Source organism: Salmo trutta, chromosome 35 (assembly GCF_901001165.1).
Source record: "Salmo trutta chromosome 35, fSalTru1.1, whole genome shotgun sequence".
Classification (NCBI taxonomy): Eukaryota; Metazoa; Chordata; class Actinopteri; order Salmoniformes; family Salmonidae; genus Salmo; species Salmo trutta.
Window position 1 is genome coordinate 11,615,730 of NC_042991.1, and position 26,029 is coordinate 11,641,758.

At 46.3% G+C, this 26,029-nt stretch overlaps 1 protein-coding gene across 15 annotated transcripts in view; it reads right to left on the reverse strand.

Moving 5' to 3' along the window:
• Nucleotides 1-26,029, reverse strand: part of LOC115174620 (neurexin-3b) — a 343,543-nt gene that overhangs the window by 21,966 nt on the left and 295,548 nt on the right. For 11 of the 15 annotated variants that reach the window (XM_029733339.1, XM_029733330.1, XM_029733337.1 and 8 more), the window contains 3 exons: nucleotides 21,933-22,022; nucleotides 20,195-20,304; nucleotides 16,401-16,601 (listed from right to left, as the gene is read on the reverse strand). In XM_029733339.1, the coding sequence (XP_029589199.1) occupies nucleotides 16,401-16,601; nucleotides 20,195-20,304; nucleotides 21,933-22,022 (401 nt within the window). The remainder of the gene's footprint in view (nucleotides 1-16,400; nucleotides 16,602-20,194; nucleotides 20,305-21,932; nucleotides 22,023-26,029) is intronic. The other 4 variants (XM_029733338.1, XM_029733333.1, XM_029733328.1 and 1 more) reach the window with 1 other exon arrangement.

Here is a 26,029-nt window from a genome sequence, read left to right on the forward strand (position 1 = left end):
TTTCAATTAATAGGTGTGCCTTAAAGTTATTTAGTAAAATTTATTTTCTTCTTAATGCGTTTGAGCAAATCAGTTGTGTTGTGACAAGGTAGGGGTGGTATACAGAAGATAGCCCTATTTGGTAAAAGACCAAGTCCATATTATTGCAAGAACAGCTCAAATAGGCAAAGAGAAATGACAGTCAATCATTACTTAAAGACATGAAGGTCAGTCAATCCGGAAAATTTCAAGAACTTTGAAAGTTTCTTCAAGTGCAGTCGCAAAAACCATCAATCGCTATGATGAAACTGGCTCTCATGAGGACCAGCAGAGGAAAGGAAGACCCAGAGTTACCTCTGCTGCAGAGGATAAGTTCATTAGAGTTACCTGACTCAGCCCAAATAAATGCTTCACAGAGTTCAAGAAACAGACACATCTCAACATCAACTGTTCAGAGGAGACTATGTGAATCAGTCCTTCATGGTCAAATTGCTGGAAAGAAACCACTACTAAAGGACACCAATAAGAAAAAGAGACTTGCTTGGGCCAAGAAACACAAGCAATGGACAATAGATGGGTGGAAATCTGTCCTTTAGTCTGATGAGTCCAAATTTGAGATTTTTGGTTCCAACTGCCGTGTCTTTGTGAGATGCAGAGTAGGTAAACGCATGTGTAGTTCCCACTGTGAAGCATGGAGGAGGAGGTGTGATGGTGTGGGGGTGCTTTGCTGGTAACACCGTATGTGACTTATTTAGAATTCAAGGCACACTTAACCAGCATGGCTACCACAGCTTTCTGCAGCGATACGCCATCCCATCTGGTTTGCCCTAAGTGGGACTATCATTTGTTTTTCAACATGACATTGACCCAACAACACCTCCAGGCTGTGTAAGAGCTATTTGACCAAGAATGAGAGTGATGGAGTGCTGCATCAGATGACCTGGCCTCCACAATCATTCAGATTGACTGACCTTCGTGTCTTATAGTAATGATGGAATGTCGTTTCTCTTTGCTTATTTGAGCTGTTCTTGCCATAATATGGACTTGGTCTTTAACCAAATAGGGCTATCTTCTGTATACCACCCCTACCTTGTCACAACACAACTGATTGACTCAAAAACATTGAGGGAAGAAATTCCACAAATTAAGAGGTTAACTGAGCCGTGTGGCTCAGTTGGTAGAGCATGGTGTTTGCAACGCCAGGGTTGTGGGTTCGATTCCCACAGGGGACCAGTACGGAGAAAAAAATGTATGAAATGTATGCATTCTCTACTGTAAGTCGCTCTGGATAAGAGCGTCTGCTAAATGACTAAAATGTAAATGTTAATTGAAAGGCATTCAAGGTGACCTTATTAAGCTGGTTGAGAGAATGCCAAGAGTGTGCAAAGCTGTCATCAAGGCAAAGGGTGGCTAATTTTAAGAATCACAAATATTTGTTAAACACTTTTTTGGTTACTACATGATTCCATGTAGAATGTAGAAAATAGTAAAAATAAGGAAAAACCCTGGAATGAGTAGGCGTGTCCAAACCTTTGACTGGCACTGTATATTCCAGGGGTTATAAATACATCCACTTCATGTACAAAAATATGTGGACACCCCTTCAAATTGGTGGATTTGTCTATTTCAGCCACACCCGTTGCTGACAGGTGTATAAAATCGAGCACACAGCCATGCAATCTCCATAGTGCAACATTGACAGTAGAATTACTTTACTGAAGAGCTCAGTGACTTTCAACGTGGCACCGTCATAGGATGCCACCTTTCCAACAAGTCAGTTCATCAAATTTCTCCCCACAGCAATGTTCCAACAAGTAGTGGAAAGCCTTTCCAGAAGAGTGGGGGCTGTTATAGCAGCAAAGGGGGACCAACTCCATATTAATGCCCATGATTTTGGAATGAGATGTTCAACTAGCAGATGTCCACATACTTTTGGTCATGTACCGTACGTACAGCACATTTTGTTTTACACCACAGACCCAAAGGCATGACCGCGATGACAATGACCAGGAAAGCTCCCGGAAAACTGAAGCCAGGCTCCCACTCTCCCTTCCTCTCCTCTCTCTCTACCCAGTCTCGTCTTCTTTTCCCTTTCTCCTCTCCTCTCCACTCTTCTCCTCCCCTCTCTCCTCGCCTTTCCTCTTGTCCCTCTCTCCTCTCATCTCCCCCTCTCCTTTCCTTTCCACTACTCTTACATTGTAGTCATTCAACAGACGCTCTTATCCAGAGCGACATACAGATAGTGCATTCATTTTAAGATAGCTAGGTGAGACAACCACATATTACAGTCGTAATAAGTACATTTTTCCACAATAAAGAAGTTATCGGCAAAGTTTGTGCAAAAGTTAGTCTCCTCTCCTTCCCTCTCCTCTTCTCCACTCCACTCCTCTCCCCTGGTCTCCTCTCCTCTCCCCGCCCCCCGCCTCTCCTCCACTCTCCTCCTCTTCCCTCTCTCCTCACCCCTGGTCTCCTCTCCCCGCATCGCCCCCTCCTCTCCACTCTCCTCCTCTTTCCTCTCTCCTCTCCTCTCCTCCACTCCCCTCCCCTCCTCTTCCCTCTCCTCTCCTCCTCTTCCCTCTCTCCTCTACTCCTGTCTCCTCTCCTCCACTCTCCTCCTCTTCCCTCTCTCTTCTACTCCTGTCTCCTCTCTTCTCTCCTCTCCTCTCTCCACTCTCCTCCTCTTCCCTCTCTTCTCTAGTCTTATCTCCTCTCTCCTCCACTCTCCTCCTCTTCCCTCTCTCCTCTACCTCCTGTCTCCTCTCCTCTCTCCTCTCCTCCTCCTCTTCCCTCTCTCTACTCCTGTCTCCTCTCCTTTCCTCCAGATAGTCATCTCCTTGCCGGAAGCTTTCATTTCGATTGGCTCGTGTCTGATCTGTGTTATCATGTCCAATCTTGGCTTTGACAGGACGACAAGGGAGAGGCTTGTATTACAAGGGGAATCGATGTCATTCAGCCATATAACTATCAATAGGCTGACACAACTATTTTCACTCTCCCCCTCGCAGATAGATGAGAGGGGATAAAGACAAAAGGAGAGGAGGGTGGGAGGTAGGGGCATGTATGTGATGGCCCATATACTGTATGCTATGGGCTGCAACGAGAGGTTCAGGAAGTGGATTCTCAATCCTCGTTACCCATGGTGATATCAAATATTTGCGATAGCGATGCTGTGCAACGTACAAATTCTACTTTCTACCGAGAATGCAAAACAATTTGTGTGTTAATGAAGTGCCCATCAGTTATGAATGTTTCAACCTCTGTGTTGAGAAGTCGCGTTTTTATCATTCGTTTCTGTTTCAAAAAGCACAAAAACCTACACTAACCATGAGCCTCGCCGTCTGTATCGTCCAAACACAGAGTAGATACAAGTCACGCGATCTGTTAGCGAACCCAATCACAGAGTAGATACAAGTGACGTGATCTGTTAGCGAACACGAGCCATCACGTGTTCACTAACAGATCGCGTGACTTGTATCTGCTCTGTGCATGGGTTCGCTAACAGATCCCGTGACTTGTATCTGCTCTGTGCATGGGTTCGCTAACAGATCCCGTGACTTGTATCTGCTCTGTGCATGGGTTCGCTAACAGATCCCGTGACTTGTATCTGCTCTGTGCATGGGTTCGCTAACAGATCCCGTGACTTGTATCTGCTCTGTGCATGGGTTCGCTAACAGATCCCGTGACTTGTATCTGCTCTGTGCATGGGTTCGCTAACAGATCCCGTGACTTGTATCTGCTCTGTGCATGGGTTCGCTAACAGATCCCGTGACTTGTATCTGCTCTGTGCATGGGTTCACTAACAGATCACGTGACTTGTATCTGCTCTATGATTGGATGATACAGACCGCAATGCTGTAAAGGATAAGTAGTTAGTTTGCCCCCTAACTCTGGCATGTACACAGTTTTGTTCCCTTGATTTCTTTTTCTAAAGAGTGTATTACTATATGATGCTGCTGGATGAGGTCTACAATTACATGATTGCTTTTCGTTAACACAAAATACATTAGCGATTATACAGGGCTGTAATAGAACGCCGGTGCCCCGAACTATAATACCCTTACAGACGAGGTTAGTTTTCTGATGTTGACTTTGTCCCTTAATATAGTAGATGTATTACAGCTAAATGGGTTCTAAAACCAACTCTCAATCTAAAGCCGTGCCCTAAGTGATTTCCGAGATCAAATATTGATATTTCCATTGTGCCGCCCTTGGTGGGCCTTTTCTCACTTCTTTGTCATCATCTCTCTTTTGCTTCTTCTTCTTCTTCGACCTCCTGCAGTCAGCATTATATATCGCAATAAAAAAAAAGAGAGAAGTAGAAAATACATTTCATTTGTTCACACTGTCGCCCTCGCATTGCAGTTTCAGTGGAATAGTTTGTGTGGAGTATTTCTTTCTCTGGCCTGGCTTCTGTACACAGAGCTGAGTGCTGAGAGCACTCGAGAGCACGGTTGTTGGCTGGCAGTATCTCAGTCTACGTCCCAAATGGCACCCTACAGTATTCCCTACATAGTGCACTACTTTTGACCAGAGCCATATGGGCCCTGGTGCACTATATAGGGAACAGGGTGCCATTCAGGACAAAAGGTACAGTGCAGTCTAATTGCCCGGTGGGCCAGTAGGCAGCCCATATCAAACAGAAGTCGTTTATCTTCCTGTGGAAAAGGAAATGGTCTTTGGACCCGATCCTTAATCACTGGGCCTGCTGCTGCACAGGACAAGGTCATCAGGGAGGGGCTGACAAAACACTCAGAAAACAGGGAGAGAGAGGAGAGAAAGAGAGGGACAGGGAAGCGAGAGAGCGGGGGGGAGAGAGCACCAGAGAGGGACAGGGGAGCGAGAGAGCGGGGGGGAGAGAGCACCAGAGAGGGACAGGGGAGCGAGAGAGCGGGGGAGAGAGCACCAGAGAGGGACAGGGGAGAGAGAGGAGAGAGAGACACAGGGGAGAAAGAGAGAGAGAGCGAGGGGGAGAGAGAGCGAGAGAGCGAGAAAGAGAGAGAGAGAGATGGGAGAAAGAGAGAGAGCAAGGCGGAGAGAGAGCGAGAGGGAGAGAGAGAGAAGGGAGAGAGAGAGAAGGGAGAAAGAGAGGGACAGGGGAGCAAGAGAGTGTGAGAGAGAGAGGGATGAAGAGATAGAGAGAGGGGCGAGAGCGGGGGACAGTGGAGAGAGGGACAGGGGAGAGAGAGGGACAGGGGACAGAGAGAGAGAGGGGGGAGAGAGAGGGACAGGGGGGAGAGAGAGAGAGAGAGAGAGAGAGAGAGGAAGGAAGGAAGGAAGGAAGGAAGGAAGGAAGGAAGGAAGGAAGGAAGGAAGGAAGGAAGGAAGGAAGGAAGGAAGGAAGGAAGGAAGGAAGGAAGGAAGGAAGGAAGGAAGGAAGGAAGGAAGGGGGCTGAGAGAGAGGTGAGACTCATCCCATGCTGTGCAGTGTGATATGCGCTATGCAGCTAAAATTAGCGAGACATACGTTATGTTCTGTACGCTCGCAAGGTTGTTACCGTATAGGGATGTTTCAATTATATGTGTTGTTATCAACAGTGTTGAGAAGTAGGGTCTAGTTACCATGTGTGGTTTCCCGTTTAAAGAGTGAAGTGAGAATAATGGAGGGGGAAAGGTAAGGGCCTGAGAGTCCTGGGTGATCAGAGGATGAGAAAAGGACAGGAGGAGAGAAGGAGAAGAAGGGAAGGATGAGAAGAGGAGAGGGTAAGGGAATGGGAAGATTTTCAAAAAGGAGGATGAGAGGAATGTAGAAGAGAGGATGAGATGAAAGAATAACAAGAAGGGCAGATAGGAAAGGTGGAGGGGATTATTGGAGGGAGGATGACAGTACTAGGTCAGTAGGGGAAAGGCTCTCTGGGACATGTTCCTAGGGAGAGGAGGAGAGGAGAGAACGGGAAGAGGAGAAGGGGAGGATTGGAGGGAGGATGACAGTACTAGGGCAGTAGGGGAAAGGGCTCTCTAGGACCCAGGGAGAAGAAAGGAGGTCTTGGCTGAGTTATTCTAAGCATCTGTCAGCTATCATACTCTGGTCTCTGGTCAGGGATAATGACTCTGGAACAGGCTCACAACACTAGAACAGCTCCAGCTCCCTCAATAATACTGCAAACACAGGAAGAATACTATTTGATTGAATTGAATGGAAGGTTGTTGGGGTTGAATTCAAAAAGAGATACAGTTTGATAAGTCCCCTTGTCCTGTCTTGCATTTGAATGCCTCACCAGCTTCTCTCACAAGGAAGATGTTATCACTTTAAGGCTGCGATACACAATTGATGTGCATCGCTGTGCGTCGTTCGTTACACAGCCCACTAAGCTGAAATCTTTACTTATCACAAATTAAACAACGAGGTCCCTTCTGAGTTCAACCCTTAACGAGCACAACCCCAAATTAAGCATATTCGATTAAGTTTCTATTTAAAAAAGATGAAAGTTGAAAGCATTACAACTAATTGATGAAGAAATTGCATAAAATATACTCCAGAGCCCCCGCTGTACACGATTCCTATTCTCTTTCATGGGCTCATTGGTATTGGCTGCATCCCAAAATAGCACCCTATGTCCTATAGTGCACTACTTTTGAACAGAGCCCTATGTTCCCTGGTCAAAAGTAGTTCAGTGCATAAGGAATAGGGTGCTATTTGGGACGCATGCATTGGCTTGCAACAGGCTGTAGTGTGGTACATAATGCACTGTAACAACTCTCTATGGGCAACAATGGGAATCATCATCCTCCTTTTCCCCATTCGGAATGAACCAGAAAACAGCTGTGCTTAGCCATAACACATTTCATTACCACATCAAAGGCAACGCCACGCTATTTACATAGTGTGTATTTACGCGGTGTTATTCACGCACGCACGCACGCACGCACGCACGCACGCACACACACACACACACACACACACACACACACACACACTAGTCAGCTGAACTTATAGTAGGCTCTAAGGGCATGGCTGGTGAGAACATACACCGATGTGCAGGAGAGATTCATTATTCACATTAAGGCTTTACATCAACTTGGCTGTGAACAGGGCCGAGTCAAACCCTGATTTACACGTGCATGCATGCACGCTCACACACCCCATCCCCGCCGTCAAACCTTGATTTACCTCGACAGAGACCGAGGGTGCTGTGAGGTAGTGGGCTTTCTGATGTCAGGAGGGAAAGAGGGCGCAAAAAGCCAGCATTCCTTCAAAGCTATATATTTATTATGAAGGAACAGTGCTGCCAAAATGTGCATCATTTATATGTACAGTACACATGAGTCAGCGACAGTGAGTATGTTAAGTTTTGCGTGAAACAACTGTTCAACCCATGCAGTCAGCTATACTGAACAAAAATATAAACACAACATGTAAAGTGTTGGTCCCGTGTTTCATGAGCTGAAATTAAAGATCCCACAACTTTTCCGCACGCACAAAAAGCGGATTTCTCACATTTTGTGCACACATTTGTTTACATTCCTGTTAGTGAGCATTTCTCTGTTGCCAAGACAATCCATCCACCTGACAGGTGTAGCATATCAAGAAGCTGATTAAACAGCATGATCATTACACAGGTGTACCTTGTGCTGGGGGACAATAAAAGGCCACTAAAATGTGCAGTTTTGCTAAACAACACAATGCCACAGATGTCTCAAGTTTTGAGGGAGCGTGCAATTGGCATGCTGACTGCAGGAATGTCCACCAGAGCTGTTGCCAGAGAAGTGCATGTTAATTTCTCTACCATAAGCCGCCTGTAACGTTGTTTTAGAGAATTTGACAGTATGTCCAACCGGCCTCACAACCGCAGACCACACCAGCCTGGGACCTCCGCATCCGGCTTCCTCACCTGCGGGATCGTCTGAGACCCGGACAGCTGATGAAACCGAGGAGTATTTCTGTCTGTAATAAAGCCCTTTTGTGGGAAAAAACGTATTCTGAATGGCTGTGGTTGTGCACCTGCCCAGTCATCTAAAATCCATAGATCAGGGCCGAATTCATTTATTTCAATTGACTGGTTTCCTTATGTAAACTGTAACTCATGAAATCTTTGAAATTGTTGCATGTTGCATTTATATTTTTGTTCAGTATAGTTGTGTTGGCAGCCAGCAGCATGATGTGGGATGACCATCTACCTCCTGCTGGTTCTGCTAGTGTCCTATGGTTCAGCTGAGACTAATAGTGTGTGTGTAATTGATGTGGGTGTTGTTGTGTTGTCCCATGGTGTGTAAACGCCCCGTTGTGATGGCTGACAGGACACACACTGACACTGTGGATCGGTCTCCTCTGTGAGACACACACACACACACACACACACACACACACACACACACACACACACACACACACACACACACACACACACACACACACACACACACACACACACACACACACACACACACACGGTGGATCCGTCTAGCCCAGTGAGACATGGACACATCCATTACACCCACACCCCTGCAGTTCACCCCTGGAGCTGCCTGCTTCCGTGTGTGTGTGTGTGTGTGTGTGTGTGTGTGTGTGTGTGTGTGTGTGTGTGTGTGTGTGCGCCCCCCTGATTCCCCCTCACTGAGAGACAAACTGGCACACAGAGACCTGGCTAGTCTAATGGGCCTCCCTCTATATACCATCCTCTAATCCCAAACACTCACACACTCCACAGATAACCCATAAAAGTTGTATCCACACCAGACAAGACCCCCATCAGTGAGGGAACAACGTGTCTTGGCAGTGCTGGGGTGAGATGTTGTGTTAGCAGGCAAGGGAGATAGAGAGAAGAGAGACACTGTTTCTCTATGTGCCGCGGTGTTCCTTTTCAAGATGTGTGTGTTTGTGTTCTTCGGCGCAGAGTCTGCTGTGTGTGTGTGAGCAGCTTGACTGGACTAATGCATGTGTGTGTGTGTGTGTGTGTTCTCTCTAACAGCCCAGGTTGACCCAGTCCTTAAGGAGCCCTACACACCAGGCAGTAAGGGATCAGGCGCCATCCATCTGCCTAACTGTAGTCTGCTAATTGGGACCAGCGAGCTTTCCCCAGCCACGGCATCCATCTCCCACAATCCAGCGGGAGGACGTGGCGAACACATAGGCCACCACCATATAAAGAATGAACACATGGATATGGTGGTTTGAGCACACGCACCACGACTGCAATCTGGACCATGACACAATTACTGGGAAAACAACTGGCTGAAAACTAACGCAATTATGTCATTGAATGTGTGAGAGATCCCTACTCCCCCTACCACAACTCTCCTGAGAGATCCCTACTCCCCCTACCACATCTCTCCTGAGAGATTCCTACTCCCCCCTACCACATCTCTCCTGAGAGATCCCTACTCCCCCTACCACAACTCTCCTGAGAGATCCCTACTCCCCCTACCACATCTCTCCTGAGAGATCCCTACACCCCCTACCACATCTCTCCTGAGAGATCCCTACTCCCCCTACCACAACTCTCCTGAGAGATCCCTACTCCCCCTTACCACAACTCTCCTGAGAGATCCCTACTCCCCCCTACCACAACTCTCCTGAGAGATCCCTACACCCCCTACCACATCTCTCCTGAGAGATCCCTACTCCCCCCTACCACAACTCTCCTGAGAGATCCCTACTCCCCCCTACCACAACTCTCCTGAGAGATCCCTACTCCCCCCTACCACAACTCTCCTGAGAGATCCCTACTCCCCCTTCCACAACTCTCCTGAGAGATCCCTACTCTCCCTTACCACAACTCTCCTGAGAGATCCCTACTCTCCCTTACCACAACTCTCCTGAGAGATCCCTACTCTCCCTTACCACAACTCTCCTGAGAGATCCCCACCCCCCCTACCACATCTCTCCTGAGAGATCCCTACTCCCCCCTACCACATCTCTCCTGAGAGATCCCTACTCCCCCTTACCACAACTCTCCTGAGAGATCCCTACTCCCCCTACCACATCTCTCCTGAGAGATCCCTACTCCCCCCTACCACAACTCTCCTGAGAGATCCCTACTCCCCCCTACCACAACTCTCCTGAGAGATCCCTACTCCCCCCTACCACAACTCTCCTGAGAGATCCCTACTCCCCCTTCCACAACTCTCCTGAGAGATCCCTACTCTCCCTTACCACAACTCTCCTGAGAGATCCCTACTCTCCCTTACCACAACTCTCCTGAGAGATCCCTACTCTCCCTTACCACAACTCTCCTGAGAGATCCCCACCCCCCCTACCACATCTCTCCTGAGAGATCCCTACTCCCCCCTACCACATCTCTCCTGAGAGATCCCTACTCCCCCTACCACAACTCTCCTGAGAGATCTCTTAACTACCTTGTTGCCTCCCAGCGGTGTGTAAATCATGTGTAATAGTTATCTGTTGCATTGATGAAAAGTGTCATGAAATAATGTTCTCTGAAAGCCTTATCCAGGTAGTAGAAGTAATAACGTGAGGTAAATGTCTAATCAATTGTAGCAATGTGTTATTAATAGGTAATAATGAACACAAAAGATCAACTGAGTTAATTGAACACTCCATCATAAAGAAATGACCCTCTCTAAATTAAACAATGTAATTCATTTCAGCAGGCAACTCAGAGACAATTATTTTCGCAACCAATTCTTCTCCTCCATTCATTTTCCCCTCGCCAACAATGCAAACCTACCTATTTGACGATGATGGACGAAAGCAATTTCACACCGACGAAAACAACGCAAATTCCTTTCAAACCCACCCCTTCAAGGCCCGGCTCTCTCAGGTAAACTAGACTACAGCCTACAATCCTAATGACCCTCAGACAATGTGTGCCCGCGCGCATGTGTGTGTGTGTGTGTGTGTGTGTGTGTGTGTGTGTGTGTGTGTGTGTGTGTGTGTGTGGAGTTAATTGAGAAAGAGACGTTCATCTCCCATGATAGACTACATAGTTGAAATGAGGAGGATTCCCTTGTCAGCTCCCGTTTCCAACCAGAGGCAACACTACTACACCATGTCAACAGTGCCTCACACACTGTTGACATATCATACCTCCACACACTGAGCGAAACAACAACTACTTTCAATAACACTGTGTGGGACTCATTCACTAGGTATATTCATCTCTCTCTCTGTCTTTATATGATTAACACTGCGGTGTAATTCATGCTGAGTGTGAATATATGGCAGTACAATGACTCACCATCCACTAGCCTCCTTTCATCTCATCTTTTCCTCACCTCCCATAAGAAGGGGGGGGGGGGTGTAAGGAATAAGAGCTAAAATCCTTAGGATTAGTAATCTTGCTCTGAGGCATAGGATCAAATAAAGTGTAAACTGCTAAACAGAGGAAAACACGGAAGTACAGCCATTCCAAATACATCTTCTCTCGGCAGCCGCTCAGTCTATACAGTATCTTCTCTAGGCAGCCGCTCAGTCTATACAGTATCTTCTCTAGGCAGCCGCTCAGTCTATACAGTATCTTCTCTAGGCAGCCGCTCAGTCTATACAGTATCTTCTCTAGGCAGCCGCTCAGTCTATACAGTATCTTCTCTAGGCAGCCGCTCAGTCTATACAGTATCTTCTCTAGGCAGCCGCTCAGTCTATACAGTATCTTCTCTAGGCAGCCGCTCAGTCTATACAGTATCTTCTCTCGGCAGCCGCTCAGTCTATACAGTATCTTCTCTAGGCAGCCGCTCAGTCTATACAGTATCTTCTCTAGGCAGCCGCTCAGTCTATACAGTATCTTCTCTAGGCAGCCGCTCAGTCTATACAGTATCTTCTCTAGGCAGCCGCTCAGTCTATACAGTATCTTCTCTAGGCAGCCGCTCAGTCTATACAGTATCTTCTCTAGGCAGCCTCTCAGTCTATACAGTATCTTCTCTAGGCAGCCGCTCAGTCTATACAGTATCTTCTCTAGGCAGCCGCTCAGTCTATACAGTATCTTCTCTAGGCAGCCGCTCAGTCTATACAGTATCTTCTCTAGGCAGCCGCTCAGTCTATACAGTATCTTCTCTCGGCAGCCGCTCAGTCTATACAGTATCTTCTCTAGGCAGCCGCTCAGTCTATACAGTATATTCTCTAGGCAGCCGCTCAGTCTATACAGTATCTTCTCTAGGCAGCCGCTCAGTCTATACAGTATCTTCTCTAGGCAGCCGCTCAGTCTATACAGTATCTTCTCTAGGCAGCCGCTCAGTCTATACAGTATCTTCTCTCGGCAGCCGCTCAGTCTATACAGTATCTTCTCTAGGCAGCCGCTCAGTCTATACAGTATCTTCTCTAGGCAGCCGCTCAGTCTATACAGTATCTTCTCTCGGCAGCCGCTCAGTCTATACAGTATCTTCTCTAGGCAGCCGCTCAGTCTATACAGTATCTTCTCTAGGCAGCCGCTCAGTCTATACAGTATCTTCTCTAGGCAGCCGCTCAGTCTATACAGTATCTTCTCTCGGCAGCCGCTCAGTCTATACAGTATCTTCTCTAGGCAGCCGCTCAGTCTATACAGTATCTTCTCTAGGCAGCCGCTCAGTCTATACAGTATCTTCTCTCGGCAGCCGCTCAGTCTATACAGTATCTTCTCTAGGCAGCCGCTCAGTCCATACAGTATCTTCTCTAGGCAGCCGTTCAGTCTATACAGTATCTTCTCTAGGCAGCCGCTCAGTCTATACAGTATCTTCTCTAGGCAGCCGCTCAGTCTATACAGTATCTCCTCTAGGCAGCCGCTCAGTCTATACAGTATCTTCTCTCGGCAGCCGCTCAGTCTATACAGTATCTTCTCTAGGCAGCCGCTCAGTCTATACAGTATCTTCTCTCGGCAGCCACTCAGTCTATACAGTATCTTCTCTAGGCAGCCGCTCAGTCTATACAGTATCTTCTCTCGGCAGCCGCTCAGTCTATACAGTATCTTCTCTAGGCAGCCGCTCAGTCTATACAGTATCTTCTCTAGGCAGCCGCTCAGTCTATACAGTATCTTCTCTAGGCAGCCGCTCAGTCTATACAGTATCTTCTCTCGGCAGCCGCTCAGTCTATACAGTATCTTCTCTAGGCAGCCGCTCAGTCTATACAGTATCTTCTCTAGGCAGCCGCTCAGTCTATACAGTATCTTCTCTAGGCAGCCGCTCAGTCTATACAGTATCTTCTCTAGGCAGCCGCTCAGTCTATACAGTATCTTCTCTAGGCAGCCGCTCAGTCTATACAGTATCTTCTCTCGGCAGCCGCTCAGTCTACACATTGCCTTCTCCAGGTAGAGTGCGATTCCCCCCCTGCTTTCAGAGCTGAGCTGGACGCAAATGTCTCTGTATCTGTGAACACCTTGATTCACAACCATAATGTTGATATGCATGACAGGCACTTGACTACAGTTGAAGCTATTGCTTTGGGTTTACCACCTCTGCTTTGAGGATTTCAGACCTCAAAAGTTGAAGGGGAAAGATAGTAACCATCTAATTGCACAATTTCAGATAGTGATTATCTTTTCCATTCATTTGGGAACTCTCTCTAGTGTTAGCCTCTCCTCTGATTTCTCTTCGCTATGGGGCACAGATGGAACTCAATCTCTGGCCCCTGTGGAGCATCAGTATCATCCTCCCTCTGTGCCAGACATACTGTACTCCCTCTGGGACAGACAGATCACAGATCACTGGATATATTTCCCCCTCCATCCCTCCTCTCTACCTGACCACCCTGTCCCAGCCCGGGCCTCCAGGCCTCCCTGAGATCCAGTCCGCCTATCTCTCACAGTGATTATCATTAATTAAGCGTGTGATTGACTCTCTATCTTCTACCCCCACTTCTCTCTCTCTCTCTCGCTCTCTTTCTCTGTCTCTGTTTCTCTCTGTTTCTTTCTGTTTCTCTCTGTCTCTGTTTCTCTCTGTCTCCCTCCCCTGCAGTTAGCTCCAGTTAAGTCTCTCCATTTCTCCTTTTCTTACTCTCTCTCGCTCTTTCTGTCTCTCTCTCTCTCTCTTTCTCAATCTCACACACAAACTCACAGCCAGGTGCCTAGCAAGACTCTGCAGCATCATTTAGTCTACCCCCTCAACTCCACACCTCTCCTCAACCTCCACCTCAACCTGCCCTCTTCCTGTCCTCCTCACCCTGTCTTCCTAAGGTCTGGGATATCTGCCAACTTATACAGGTTCTCTCCTCACCTCTCCTCGTGCCACATAGTTGACAGTCAACCCGGGAGCTGTAAACCACAGCCCGAGGAAAATGAATTCACAACGGTGTGACACAATGCTCTGAATCAAAATGGCTACAGCCCTGGGACTTGAGGAAGAGTTCACATAAAACAGTCAAGAGAGGAGCAAGAATAACATGTATCTAGAGCTTGCAAATGGAGATCGGCCTGGCCCAGGGGTGCAACTTTCACTGGGGACGGTGGGGCCACATTGTGAAATTGCATTTTTGCCCCCCCCCCCCCCAGTTTTAGCATTGCAGACGCCTCCGAGTGGTCGGGTAGGCTGTTTGGAGTGTTTATCCGACTGATTACTATACATTTTTTATTTTTTAAAAATGTATGTCTTCTAAAACCAAAGTTGCGCCCCTGGTCTGGCCAATACACATTTGTTAAAAACAACTTGACTGGCAAAGCTGGTATGCTTATGCGTATTTGTTTATGTGTATGCTTGGTATCAGTCACCAAAATATGCCATTATTCTACATTGAGAAGAGGTGGCCTCATAAGGAAATCATTCATAAGGAAGGAAAGAAAGGAAGTCCTTTATTGTCTGTCATCGTGTAATTGATAGTCTGTGGCATAAAACACTATTTTTCTCCCTAACAATACGGCCTATCTTTCATGGTGACCTTGTTGATGCAGCAGGCTGGAGAGACAGACAGGCAGGGGATAGAGAGAAACGGTTTTGAAATGGATCTGAATCAGCAGGATGGCACCGGCATAATGCCCTATTGATGCCCATAATGTGTGTGTGTGTGTGTGTGTGCATGTGTGCCCGCCATTCAGACAGATGGAATACAAGGCAGCATGAGGAAGTTCTGCTAGGCTCCTGACATTCATGCCAGACATAATGAAGCTTGACATTGGAGATCATTGATGCTGATGACAGTCCTTTTATAGTGACGCCAAAGCATTCAGTACCTAAGTACAACTGGAAAATGCTGAAGTGGTATTACAGTTTGTGCGTCCCAAATGGCACCTTATTCCCTGTATAGTGCACTACTTTTGACCAGAGCCCATGGAGAGAAGGGTGCCATTTGGCACACAGGCAGAGCATTTCTTGTCTCTTTCCCCTGTGCTGCCCTGAGTTGATGAAGTCCTACAACAGGCAGCGATGACATGAGAGGTCATCATTATTGAGGCGCTGGACAATCTGTTTAAAGGTGCGAGGCAGATAAAAGCTCTTGTGTCTGTCGCTTGGCCCTGTGCTCCAGGGCTCCGGGGAGAGTTATGGCTTTAATATGAACACCGCCAGTTCAATTTGTCCTCCGGGCGTCAACGCGACGCTCACCGTGATTACTTTCTTGGCAAGCCGGAGACATTCATTGGCTTAGAGTCAGGATGCGTTTCACAAAGCCCTCTGTTATATGGCGTGGCGGGGCGGGGGCAGGGTAGGGAATAAAGGAGGAGAGAGGCATCCATGATGTGTCCTGGATGGCACTATATTCCCTACATAGTGCACTAGTTTTGACCAGAGTCCTATAGGCCCTAGTTAAAAGTAGTGCACTACAAAGGGAATAGGGTGCCACACACTCGGGGAGACCTAAATGGGACCCTATCTCCATCCCCAGAGCTGGGGCTAACATGATAGGATAGGCATAGAAATAGAATCTCTAGAACGGGTAAATCCCCACAGGGCGTTGAACTAAATGGGAATAACTGTTCTAGGGATTCTATTTCTATGAGGTAAGGCTGGAAGACCGGCCAAGTTAAACTCACGATATGAGTCCGAGAGGGGGACCTCACGATATGATATTACCACAATACTGGTCCCGTGTGGCTCAGTTGGTAGAGCGTGGTGTTTGCAACACCAGGGTTGTGGGTTCGATTCCCACGGGGGACCAGTACAAAAAAGAAATGTATGAAATGTATGCATTCACTACTGTAAGTCGCTCTGGATAAGAGTGTCTGCTAAATGACTAAAATGTAAAAATGTACTTAAGTGCCGATATGCATTGCGATTCTCACGATGCAATATGTACTGAGATTCGATATTGTGATTTGATATTCCAAACATATTGCTCAGTATATGTCTGCTGCAGGGAGACAAGAGAGAGCATGAGAAAATTAGTTTGGATTATTCAGGGAAATAAAAATGATGAAATCATGCTGGCAAGCGAAAGGATGAACAATAGATTGTTTTAGTATGTCCAACAGGTAATACGCTGTAACAGTGAACATTTTGCTCATCTCATCTCTCTCACACACACATCTCTCCATTCCCTCCCTCCAGGATAATTCCTCTTCCCACCAAACAAACCCCCCGTCTCTCACACACCTTATCCTTTCCATCTCTTTACTCCCCCAATCCCCTACCTGAATGGTGGGTGGAGAGCGCTGTTTCCTCGTGGTGGTCGTAGACAGAGTGGTGGTGGTCTCTATGAAGGTGGTGGACATCTCAGGTGGCACGGAGGTGGTGGTGCGGGCAGCGCCCCTACTGGTGGGTACATCCCCCACCAATCGCACGCTCCCGTTCACCTTGATGTTGGCGTGGCCTTCGGCAGCCATGTTGAGGACCTTGCGATAGGAATGGATAAACTTTTATTGTCTCAAAGTGGACAACTGTCTTAAACACACTATACATTACCCAGTCGAAACATATATATATATAGAGAGAGAAATCAGTGGAGGCTGGTGGGAGGAGCTATAGGAGGATGGGCTCATTGTAATGGCTGAAATGGAATAAATGGAACAAAGTCAAACATGTGGTTTCTATATGTTAAATGGAACAGTATTAATTTCATTCCAGCCTTTACAATGAGCCCATCCTCCTTTAGCTCCTCCCACCAGCCTCCACTGATAAAAATAGGCCTAAATTGTACATTACCCATGTGGGTCTTTCTATAAATAAAATGGGGCCAATGTGTGACATTGGGATCAGCATTTCAAAATGGTTTGAAACAAAACAAAGAAAAGATTTTTATGCAGTTCCACATGTGTATTTAGAGAAATATATGCAAATTAGCTCATAACTCCACTTACAACAACATAGGCCTAGGACTATACATCCTTTAAGCAGGGTTTATTTAGACATTAGCAAGTCAAATTCAAGCCTTTTCAGGGACTTATTCAAGCATTTCATTAAAATATCCAAGGACCTCAATGTTTTACAACTGTGCAGCAGGTAGCCTGGCGGTTAAAGGCCTTGGGCCACTAACCAAAAGGTTGTTGGTTCAAATCCCTGAGCCGACTAGGTGAAAAATCTGTCGATGTGCACTTAACCCTAATTGCGCCTGTAAGTCGCTCTGGATAAGAGCTCTGCTTAAATGACTAAAATTGAATAATTTAGATGTATGTACATATAGGCCTTAATATTGAACCTCCCCCCATTACCACTTTGATTGATTTCAAATTATTATTGTATTCTAAAACACTATGTGAGAGTAATGTGGACTTGCCTGAATAAATAAATTGGATGCATGCATGACGATTTTTCTGTAGCCTATGTGGCCAACACAGGCACATGTAATAAACCCATGAATAGCAGTAGCCTGAATCTCACCATTTCTGTTTTTATAATATAATATCTATATTATCTTTTGAAAAATATCCTTATCTAGTATTAGCAGACAGATATAGACATCTGTAGCACCAGCAAAAGTTTTTCGTTCAGCATCTCCACTTGTATAGTTAAGGACACCCCTCATAGCCTGGTTCCTCTCTAGGTTTCTTCCTAGGTTTTGGCCTTTCTAGGGAGTTTTTCCTAGCCACCGTGCTTCTACACCTGCATTGCTTGCTATTTGGGGTTTTAGGCTGGGTTTCTGTACAGCACTTTGAGATATCAGCTGATGTAAGAAGGGCTATATAAATAAATGTGATTTGATTTGATTTGCAGGATTCAATAGTTGGAATCGTAAGAGTTGTTGCCCTGTCCCTTTCTCTGTGATTGTCATTCTAATGGAATCCAGAAAGAACAAAACCCTGTCCTCAAACAATTACATCACAAGGTGCAAAGTTATGGGCAAAGACACAAAACATCCACAGCAAATTCAATATTTTGCTTGATCAAATAACATAGAAAACAACCACTTTCTGTGCAGTATTAATTTACCATCCTTACAAACCACTTAATGTATATGTACATTACTGTATTGTACATAGGCTGGTCATCTAGGTTCGTACCTGTTGACTTTCCATCACCATGAAGAAAAACAATGACCAATACAGTCATTGAGTACATCGAGACATCAAGTGGTTTGTGATGATGTGGCTTAGTTGGTAGAGCATGGCGCTTGCAATGCTAGGATTGTGGGTTTGATTCCCATGAGGGACAAACATGAAAATGTATGCTTGGACAAGAGTGTCCACTAAAAAGGAATGAATAGATCATTTCAGCTTTCACATAGAAATAAGTTGAATTATGCAAAGTATTTCAAGAAACTAGAAGACATATATCAAGCAGTTATTTTGGGATTCCCAAGTATTATCAGATTAACTGTTTTGTACAGATAATTATCAAACTCAAGTTAGAAATGCTGGTAAACACTCAAATAGGTTTACATTTAGTAAAAAAATAAAATAATAATTGCGCACTGGGCCTTTATCACATTTACATTTTAGTCATTTAGCAGACGCTCTTATCCAGAGCAACTTACAGTAGTGAATGCATACATTTTATTTCGATACATTTTTATTTATTTTTTTCGTACTGGCCCCCCGTGGGAGTTGAACCCACAACCCTGGCGTTGCAAACACCATGCTCAACCAACTGAGCCACAGGGAAGATAATATTAGTCCTGTATTAGCAGACTGATATAGATGTCTTCAGCACTGGCAAACCACACATGGTTTTACCGCAACAGATTAGTTCAACAAAACCTGTCAACTGAAGCAGCTGGAAACAAACGAAAGTGGCCACATCTCTCACAAAAAAGTATCAAAAATGAAATCATGGATAATTATAAGGGAGCAGGAGTACTTAAGAATTGAGTACAATAATTACCAGGACTTTTCCAGCAACAAATTGAGGAAATGTCTGAATTTCAAGGTAGGGCTATTCCAGTACTTGAATTTTTTAACTCCAAATTCAAGTTCAAGTAAGCTACTTCACACCCCTTGTATTGTTTAAAATTGCAGAGTGTAACATGGAAACTGAAATGTATTTGTCATGTTATTTGAGATGACCATATCCTATTGTGAAGAAGCCCACTAGGCGATGTAATTTGTCAGTATATCCAGGATAATTCATAGGAATAGCGTTGGGTGTTGTGCAATAGTCTATCCTATACAATTATGCACAGTAGACTCGGTGTCCAATCCGAGGCACAAAGACAAATGAAAACATCAACTCATTACCCTGATGTTTTCTTTATTAATTCTAACGAGACCCTGCTGTAAATCAAGCAGACAACAACAGATTGTCAACATCAATTCACCAGGAACATTAGAACTAACTTGGATCCAGGCACAACCATCTTCACCGGCATAATGAATGAGACATACAACATCTCTGGACATTCCTCGCACTCGGGTTGTTGTAGGATGGAATGTGCCATCACAACAGCTGTTCCTCACTTGACTGTCATTTCCCGAAAATTCCTTCCCGGATCAGATGATGATGTGTGAAATGATCACGACGCAGCCTATTCAAACAGCTCAACACTAAATGTGCATCCAGCAAGTATTACAGGCTACACAATAATTGAATAACCGCGTTAATAGCGTTTTATGTCACGCGATGTTGGACAAATCCATCAAGACGCCAACCACGAGAAAGGGTTCTAGGTTTTAAATCAACGTAGGAATTTCATGGAATATAGATACAGTATGTCACCGCTTTATATGTTAACTTAATGACATGAAACAAATGTGCAGATTATTATCAATGACTTATCAACAGCTGTAACAAGTTGTCCAGCACAGGAAATCCTCCCCGGTACCCTAGTTTATAGAAAGACCCATGTTTGTCATACACATTGTACACATCTCATACAACCACATACACATGTTTCATTGCACACTACCCTTACACAATTTTTCCAGTAAACTTCCCAATAATCCCTGGTTTTCCAGAAATCCTGGTTTGAATTTCGGGAAAGTTAACAGAAATATGGGAAAGTTCCCGGAAATTTGCAACACTACATGGGAACAAAATAGTTTTTTTTATATACCTTGAGGCCGTTGTAGTAGAGACCAGACAGCTGTCCCTGGTAGGGACGTTTACGGTCATTACCGCCTATAGAGATGGTAGCCTGGGTGTTGAAGATGGTGAGCTGCCGGCCTGAGAGGAGAGGAGAGGGGGACAGCGAGGAGGACACCATTACAATGCACTTTAATGGGTTGAAATTGATCCATTTAAGTAGTCTGCACTCATAATGTCCATAAATTGGTTGTACTCAAATCGTTTAAGTACTCTGCACTTATAATATACTCTAACGATCATTTGGGGAGAAGGACTAGGAGTCAGCGTAAGTTAAGGTGTGATGTTGCACTGTATCTAGACTGTTGTACATCCAATGTGTCAATGTTTTAGTTGCTTTTGTATGTAAATAAACCATGGAAAATAAGGTTTGTTAAGTGTGTTTGGAAAAGGTCTCTGTCTTATGAACAAAAAAGAGCAGAGCTCACCACATTTGCAATGCCCTGAACAATGCAATGTAATCATGCAGTTGAATTATTTTGAACTTACCTTCGTATTGTAATATAATACAATCAAATGTAACTAATAGACTCTCGTACATGTCATGACATCCACGGTAAACTTCATTAAACGGGAGTTAAACATCGCAGTCAGAACACATTGCTAATGCATCATTTCTGAAATGAAATATACAAATAACACTTGCCGAATGCAGGGGAGTCTTAATTGGAAATCACATTTCTACAACACACACACACACACACACACACACACACACACACACACACACACACACACACACGCACACACACGCACACGCACACGCACACACACACACACACATCACTGCAGGGTTATTGCGTTTGTCACATTCACAATTCCAGTTAAAATAGATTGGGCATGAAATGATATGGAAAAGGAATATCATATCATCGTAACATCAAAATAAATATCATGTTGATTCATGCATGTAGTTAACACTATGGGAATTCAGAAACGTTGGGGGTTTAGATGTTGTTAAAGGGACTTTATAATCATCTTAACAGGTTTAGGCAATGACCTTTAAACGTAGTTTATAATGATATTACGTCAAGCAGGAAACTTAGTATAGCAGAAAGCATCAGGAGCATCGTTCTCCTATACACCCCTCCATTGTACTAAACGGTAGCGTGGTAGCGACTAGACAATGAAGAGTGAAACACTGTTTGGAATGAAAGCAGACTATTTCATTCCAGAATGACTATTTCATTGCAGTCTATTTCAGTGCAGTATGCACAGTGATAGCTCTACACAGCACCAAGATGAGTCTAAAACAATAGGCACCAAATAAATAAGAGTACAAAATATGCCCTCTGTTTCATTCGTCCTCAAATATGGCATGAGCTTTGAGCAAGACGCTCAATTCATAGTCTAAAGTTTTTTTTGTTGTTGAAGCAAAGTACATGTTGTTTAACACCTATTGGCTGTACTATTGAGACTTATTTCTCAGATGTGTTCATGTATTGTTTATGGATTACACCAGTCCCTTTAACTGTTCAGCATCAATGATTCAAACTGATTTTAAACAAGAATGACAAAAGGAAATGGCACTAAAAAAATCGACGTAAAAACGAACAAAAGAAAATTGACAGTAAGTTTAGTTTAATTATGGTTTAAAGGGTTTAAAAAGCAATTTTCATTCTAGAAGGATTGAGGGGAAACAAGCCAATGACATGACAAGAAAAGAAAAACATTCTAGAACAATCTAGAAGATCTGGTAAAAGGTTTACCTTTCTCCTGTAGCCAATCTTCTACCGGCCTCTTATAATTGAATGGGATTTTCTTATTAGCCATTTGATAGCGCTCAACATCGCTTGGTCCTTTAAAGTTTGAAAGTTTAGAGAACAGCTTAAAACAGTCGGCAAAGGCAACTGTCAAACAGTCATCATTCACATTTAGACACCGATTTAGAAAAGTTATTTAGCCTTGTTTATAAAGCAAAGTTAGTTTCAACATAAATGTTTAGTTGTAAGTTTAATTTCAAAAACTTGGTAAGACATTTTTTTTGTGTGTGCAAATGGTCAACTTTACTTGAGCAAAGCACGGTTTCCAACATTGTCTAACAAATAAACATACAAAAATTCAGTAAAACCATGTCCATGAGACCAGAACACACAAAGAACGTGGAAAGATGTGTGCATTCATGTGTGTTAAACAATACAAAACATTTCAATCTCCATAAAACCTGCATTCATAAAAAAGGATAAAAAAGTTACATAGGTTTCCCGTCTCAACAGCCCTACTCTGGGAGAGATACATCATTTCCACTGGACAACACCTGTTCTACGTTCCAAATGTTCTCTTATGGTGTACTACTTGTGACCCGGCCCCTAGGGGGAATAAATCAAGGGAATATGGTGTCATTTTAAACAGAACCCTGCTCTTACATTTCAAGGGCCAAGGAACAAGTCAGTTAAGCAACAGTATGGAGGGGATGAGGTACTGAAGGACTGTAATAAAAGAGAGCCGCAAAGGCCTGCTGGGAGACAAGCCGTCTGATGACCGAGATTTGTGGAGGACACGACATACAGATGAGGTTATTAGCAGGTGGTGTGTGCGTGCGCGTGATATTAACAGCATAGTGTGTGTGTGTGTGTGTGTGTGTGTGTGTGTGTGTGTGTGTGTGTGTGTGTGTGTGTGTGTGTGTGTGTGTGTGTGTGTGTGTGTGTGTGTGTGTGTGTGTGTGTGAGTGGCACGTGTCTGCGTTATTACCAGGGTAGTGTGTGAGAATGTGTGCGTGTGTTATTAAGTGCGCAGTGTGAGGTCTCGCTGTTAGTTCTACCCTAGCTGCAGCCAGCTCCCCTCTGAGACTAAGGAAAGTGTGTTCTAGCAGAAGGAATAACTATTTTATGATGAATATATGCAGTAGGGCTTTCTATATTAAGTACAATCTCCCTCTCTCTCTGTCTCTGTCTCTCCCTCTTGGTTTCTTTCTCCATCTCTCTTTAGCCCATCTTTGTACTGTGTTTAATGTAAATATCTATGAGCTATATATCTAATGTATGTGTCTATAAGTCTGTGTGTAAAGTACACTATGATCTGCTAACATATAGATTATACAATGGCCAATACCATTCCTTTGTGTGCATTGGGATAACATTTTGATGCTGGATTCCTTCACCCACACAGAGGTAACCATCCATTTTTACTATCACTTTGGGGAGTTCAAATTTGATGGCAATGTTTTCAAACAGCGAGCAGTACTAGCGACGTCTGTGAAGTGCGTACTGAATAATGGAGAATGTGAAATGATGTCCCTCCCTCGATGAGGATGTTTTGGAGAAACAAAGACACTTTGACAGTGTACAGAGGAATAAAGAATATATTTGACTGCAGTGTTTTGGAGAAGAAAATTGGAAGTGCAATACTTCAAAAGCGTGAACATAGTGAATGTACTTCAAACATCTCTTTTAATAATGCGCCGCGGCACGCTCGCCGAGTCAAACGTTCTCAGAGGACAAATCTCGGATATGATAACGTCACAACATGTTTCAGTTCTGCAGGGGGACCTCTTTTTACTCCGCTCCATCACATATCCCCCCCAAACTATGTGACGTCGGTGGGGAGAACACAGAACACACTGACTTGGCTGACGGCTGTTTGGAGTCTCTCTCTCTGCCTTTCTTCCTCTCTTTCTTCCACTTTTATTTCTTATTTTCAGACCAAAGAGAGAAGAAAAAAATGACGTGGCTTCAAAGCATTCAGGTTAGTGAGTGTTGATAGGGAGAGGAGGAGGAGGAGGAGGAGGTCTAAAGTAGAGGAGGAGGGGGTGGAGAGGAGGAGGAGGAGGTCTAAAGTAGGAGGAGGAGGGGGTGGAGAGGAGGAGGAGGAGGTCTAAAGTAGGAGGAGGAGGGGGTGGAGAGGAGGAGGGGGGAGAGGAGGAGGAGGAGGTCTAAAGTAGAGGAGGAGGGGGTGGAGAGGAGGAGGAGGAGGTCTAAAGTAGGAGGAGGAGGGGGTGGAGAGGAGGAGGGGGGAGAGGAGGAGAGGGGAGGAGGAGAGGAGGAGAGGGGAGGAGGTCTAAAGCAGAGGAAGAGGGGGTGGAGAGGAAGAGGGGGTGGAGAGGAGGAGAGGGGAGGAGGTCTAAAGTAGAGGAGGAGGGGGTGGAGAGGAGGAGGAGGAGGTCTAAAGTAGGAGGAGGAGGGGGTGGAGAGGAGGAGGGGGGAGAGGAGGAGAGGGGAGGAGGAGAGGAGGAGAGGGGAGGAGGTCTAAAGTAGAGGAGGAGGGGGTGGAGAGGAGGAGGAGGAGGTCTAAAGTAGGAGGAGGAGGGGGTGGAGAGGAGGAGGGGGGAGAGGAGGAGAGGGGAGGAGGAGAGGAGGAGAGGGGAGGAGGTCTAAAGTAGAGGAGGAGGGGGTGGAGAGGAGGAGGAGGAGGTCTAAAGTAGAGGAGGAGGGGGTGGAGAGGAGGAGAGGGGAGGAGGTCTAAAGTAGAGGAGGAGGGGGTGGAGAGGGGAGGAGGTCTAAAGTAGAGGAGGAGGGGGTGGAGAGGAGGAGGAGGAGGTCTAAAGTAGGAGGAGGAGGGGGTGGAGAGGAGGAGAGGAGGAGAGGGGAGGTCTAAAGTAGAGGAGGAGGGGGTGGAGAGGAGGAGGAGGAGGTCTAAAGTAGAGGAGGAGGGGGTGGAGAGGAGGAGAGGGGAGGAGGTCTAAAGTAGAGGAGGAGGGGGTGGAGAGGAGGAGGAGGAGGTCTAAAGTAGGAGGAGGAGGGGGTGGAGAGGAGGAGAGGGGAGGAGGAGAGGAGGAGAGGGGAGGAGGTCTAAAGCAGAGGAAGAGGGGGTGGAGAGGAAGAGGGGGTGGAGAGGAGGAGAGGGGAGGAGGTCTAAAGTAGAGGAGGAGGGGGTGGAGAGGAGGAGGGGGGAGGAGGTCTAAAGTAGAGGAGGGGGGGAGGAGGAGAGGAGGGGGAGGAGGAGAGGAGGAGGGGGGGGGTGGAGAGGAGGAGAGGGTGGAGAGGAGGAGAGGGGAGGAGGTCTAAAGTAGAGGAGGGGGGGAGGAGGAGAGGAGGGGGAGGAGGAGAGGAGGAGGGGGGGGTGGAGAGGAGGAGAGGGTGGAGAGGAGGAGAGGGGAGGAGGTCTAAAGTAGAGGAGGAGGGGGAGGAGGAGAGGAGTAGGGGGTGGAGAGGGGAGGAGGAGAGGAGGAGGGGGTGGAGAGGGGAGGAGGAGAGGAGGAGGAGGTCTAAAGTAGAGGAGGAGGAGGAGAGGAGGAGGGAAGGAGAGGAGGGGGGAGAGGAGGAGGGGAGGAGAGGAGGAGGGGGGAGAGGAGGAGAGGGGAGGAGGAGAGGAGGAGAGGGGAGGAGGTCTAAAGCAGAGGAGGAGGGGGTGGAGAGGAAGAGGGGCGGAGAGGAGGAGAGGATGGAGAGGAGGAGAGGGGAGGAGGTCTAAAGTAGAGGAGGAGGGGGTGGAGAGGAGGAGGGGGTGGAGAGGAGGAGAGGGGAGGAGGTCTAAAGTAGAGGGGGGGGGAGGAGGAGAGGAGGAGGGGGTGGAGAGGAGGAGGGGAGAGGAGGAGAGGTAGAGAGGAGGAGAGGGGAGGAGGTCTAAAGTAGAGGAGGAGGGGAGGAGGAGGGGGAGGAGGAGAGGAGGAGGGGGTGGAGAGGGGAGGAGGAGAGGAGGGGAGGAGGAGAGGAGGAGAGGGGAGGAGGTCTAAAGCAGAGGAAGAGGGGGAGGAGGAGAGGAGGAGGGGGTGGAGAGGGGAGGAGGAGAGGAGGAGGAGGTCTAAAGTAGAGGAGGAGGAGGAGAGGAGGAGGGAAGGAGAGGAGGGGGGAGAGGAGGAGAGGAGGAGGAGAGGAGGAGGGGAGGAGAGGAGGGGGAGAGGAGGGGGGAGAGGAGGAGGGGGAGGATG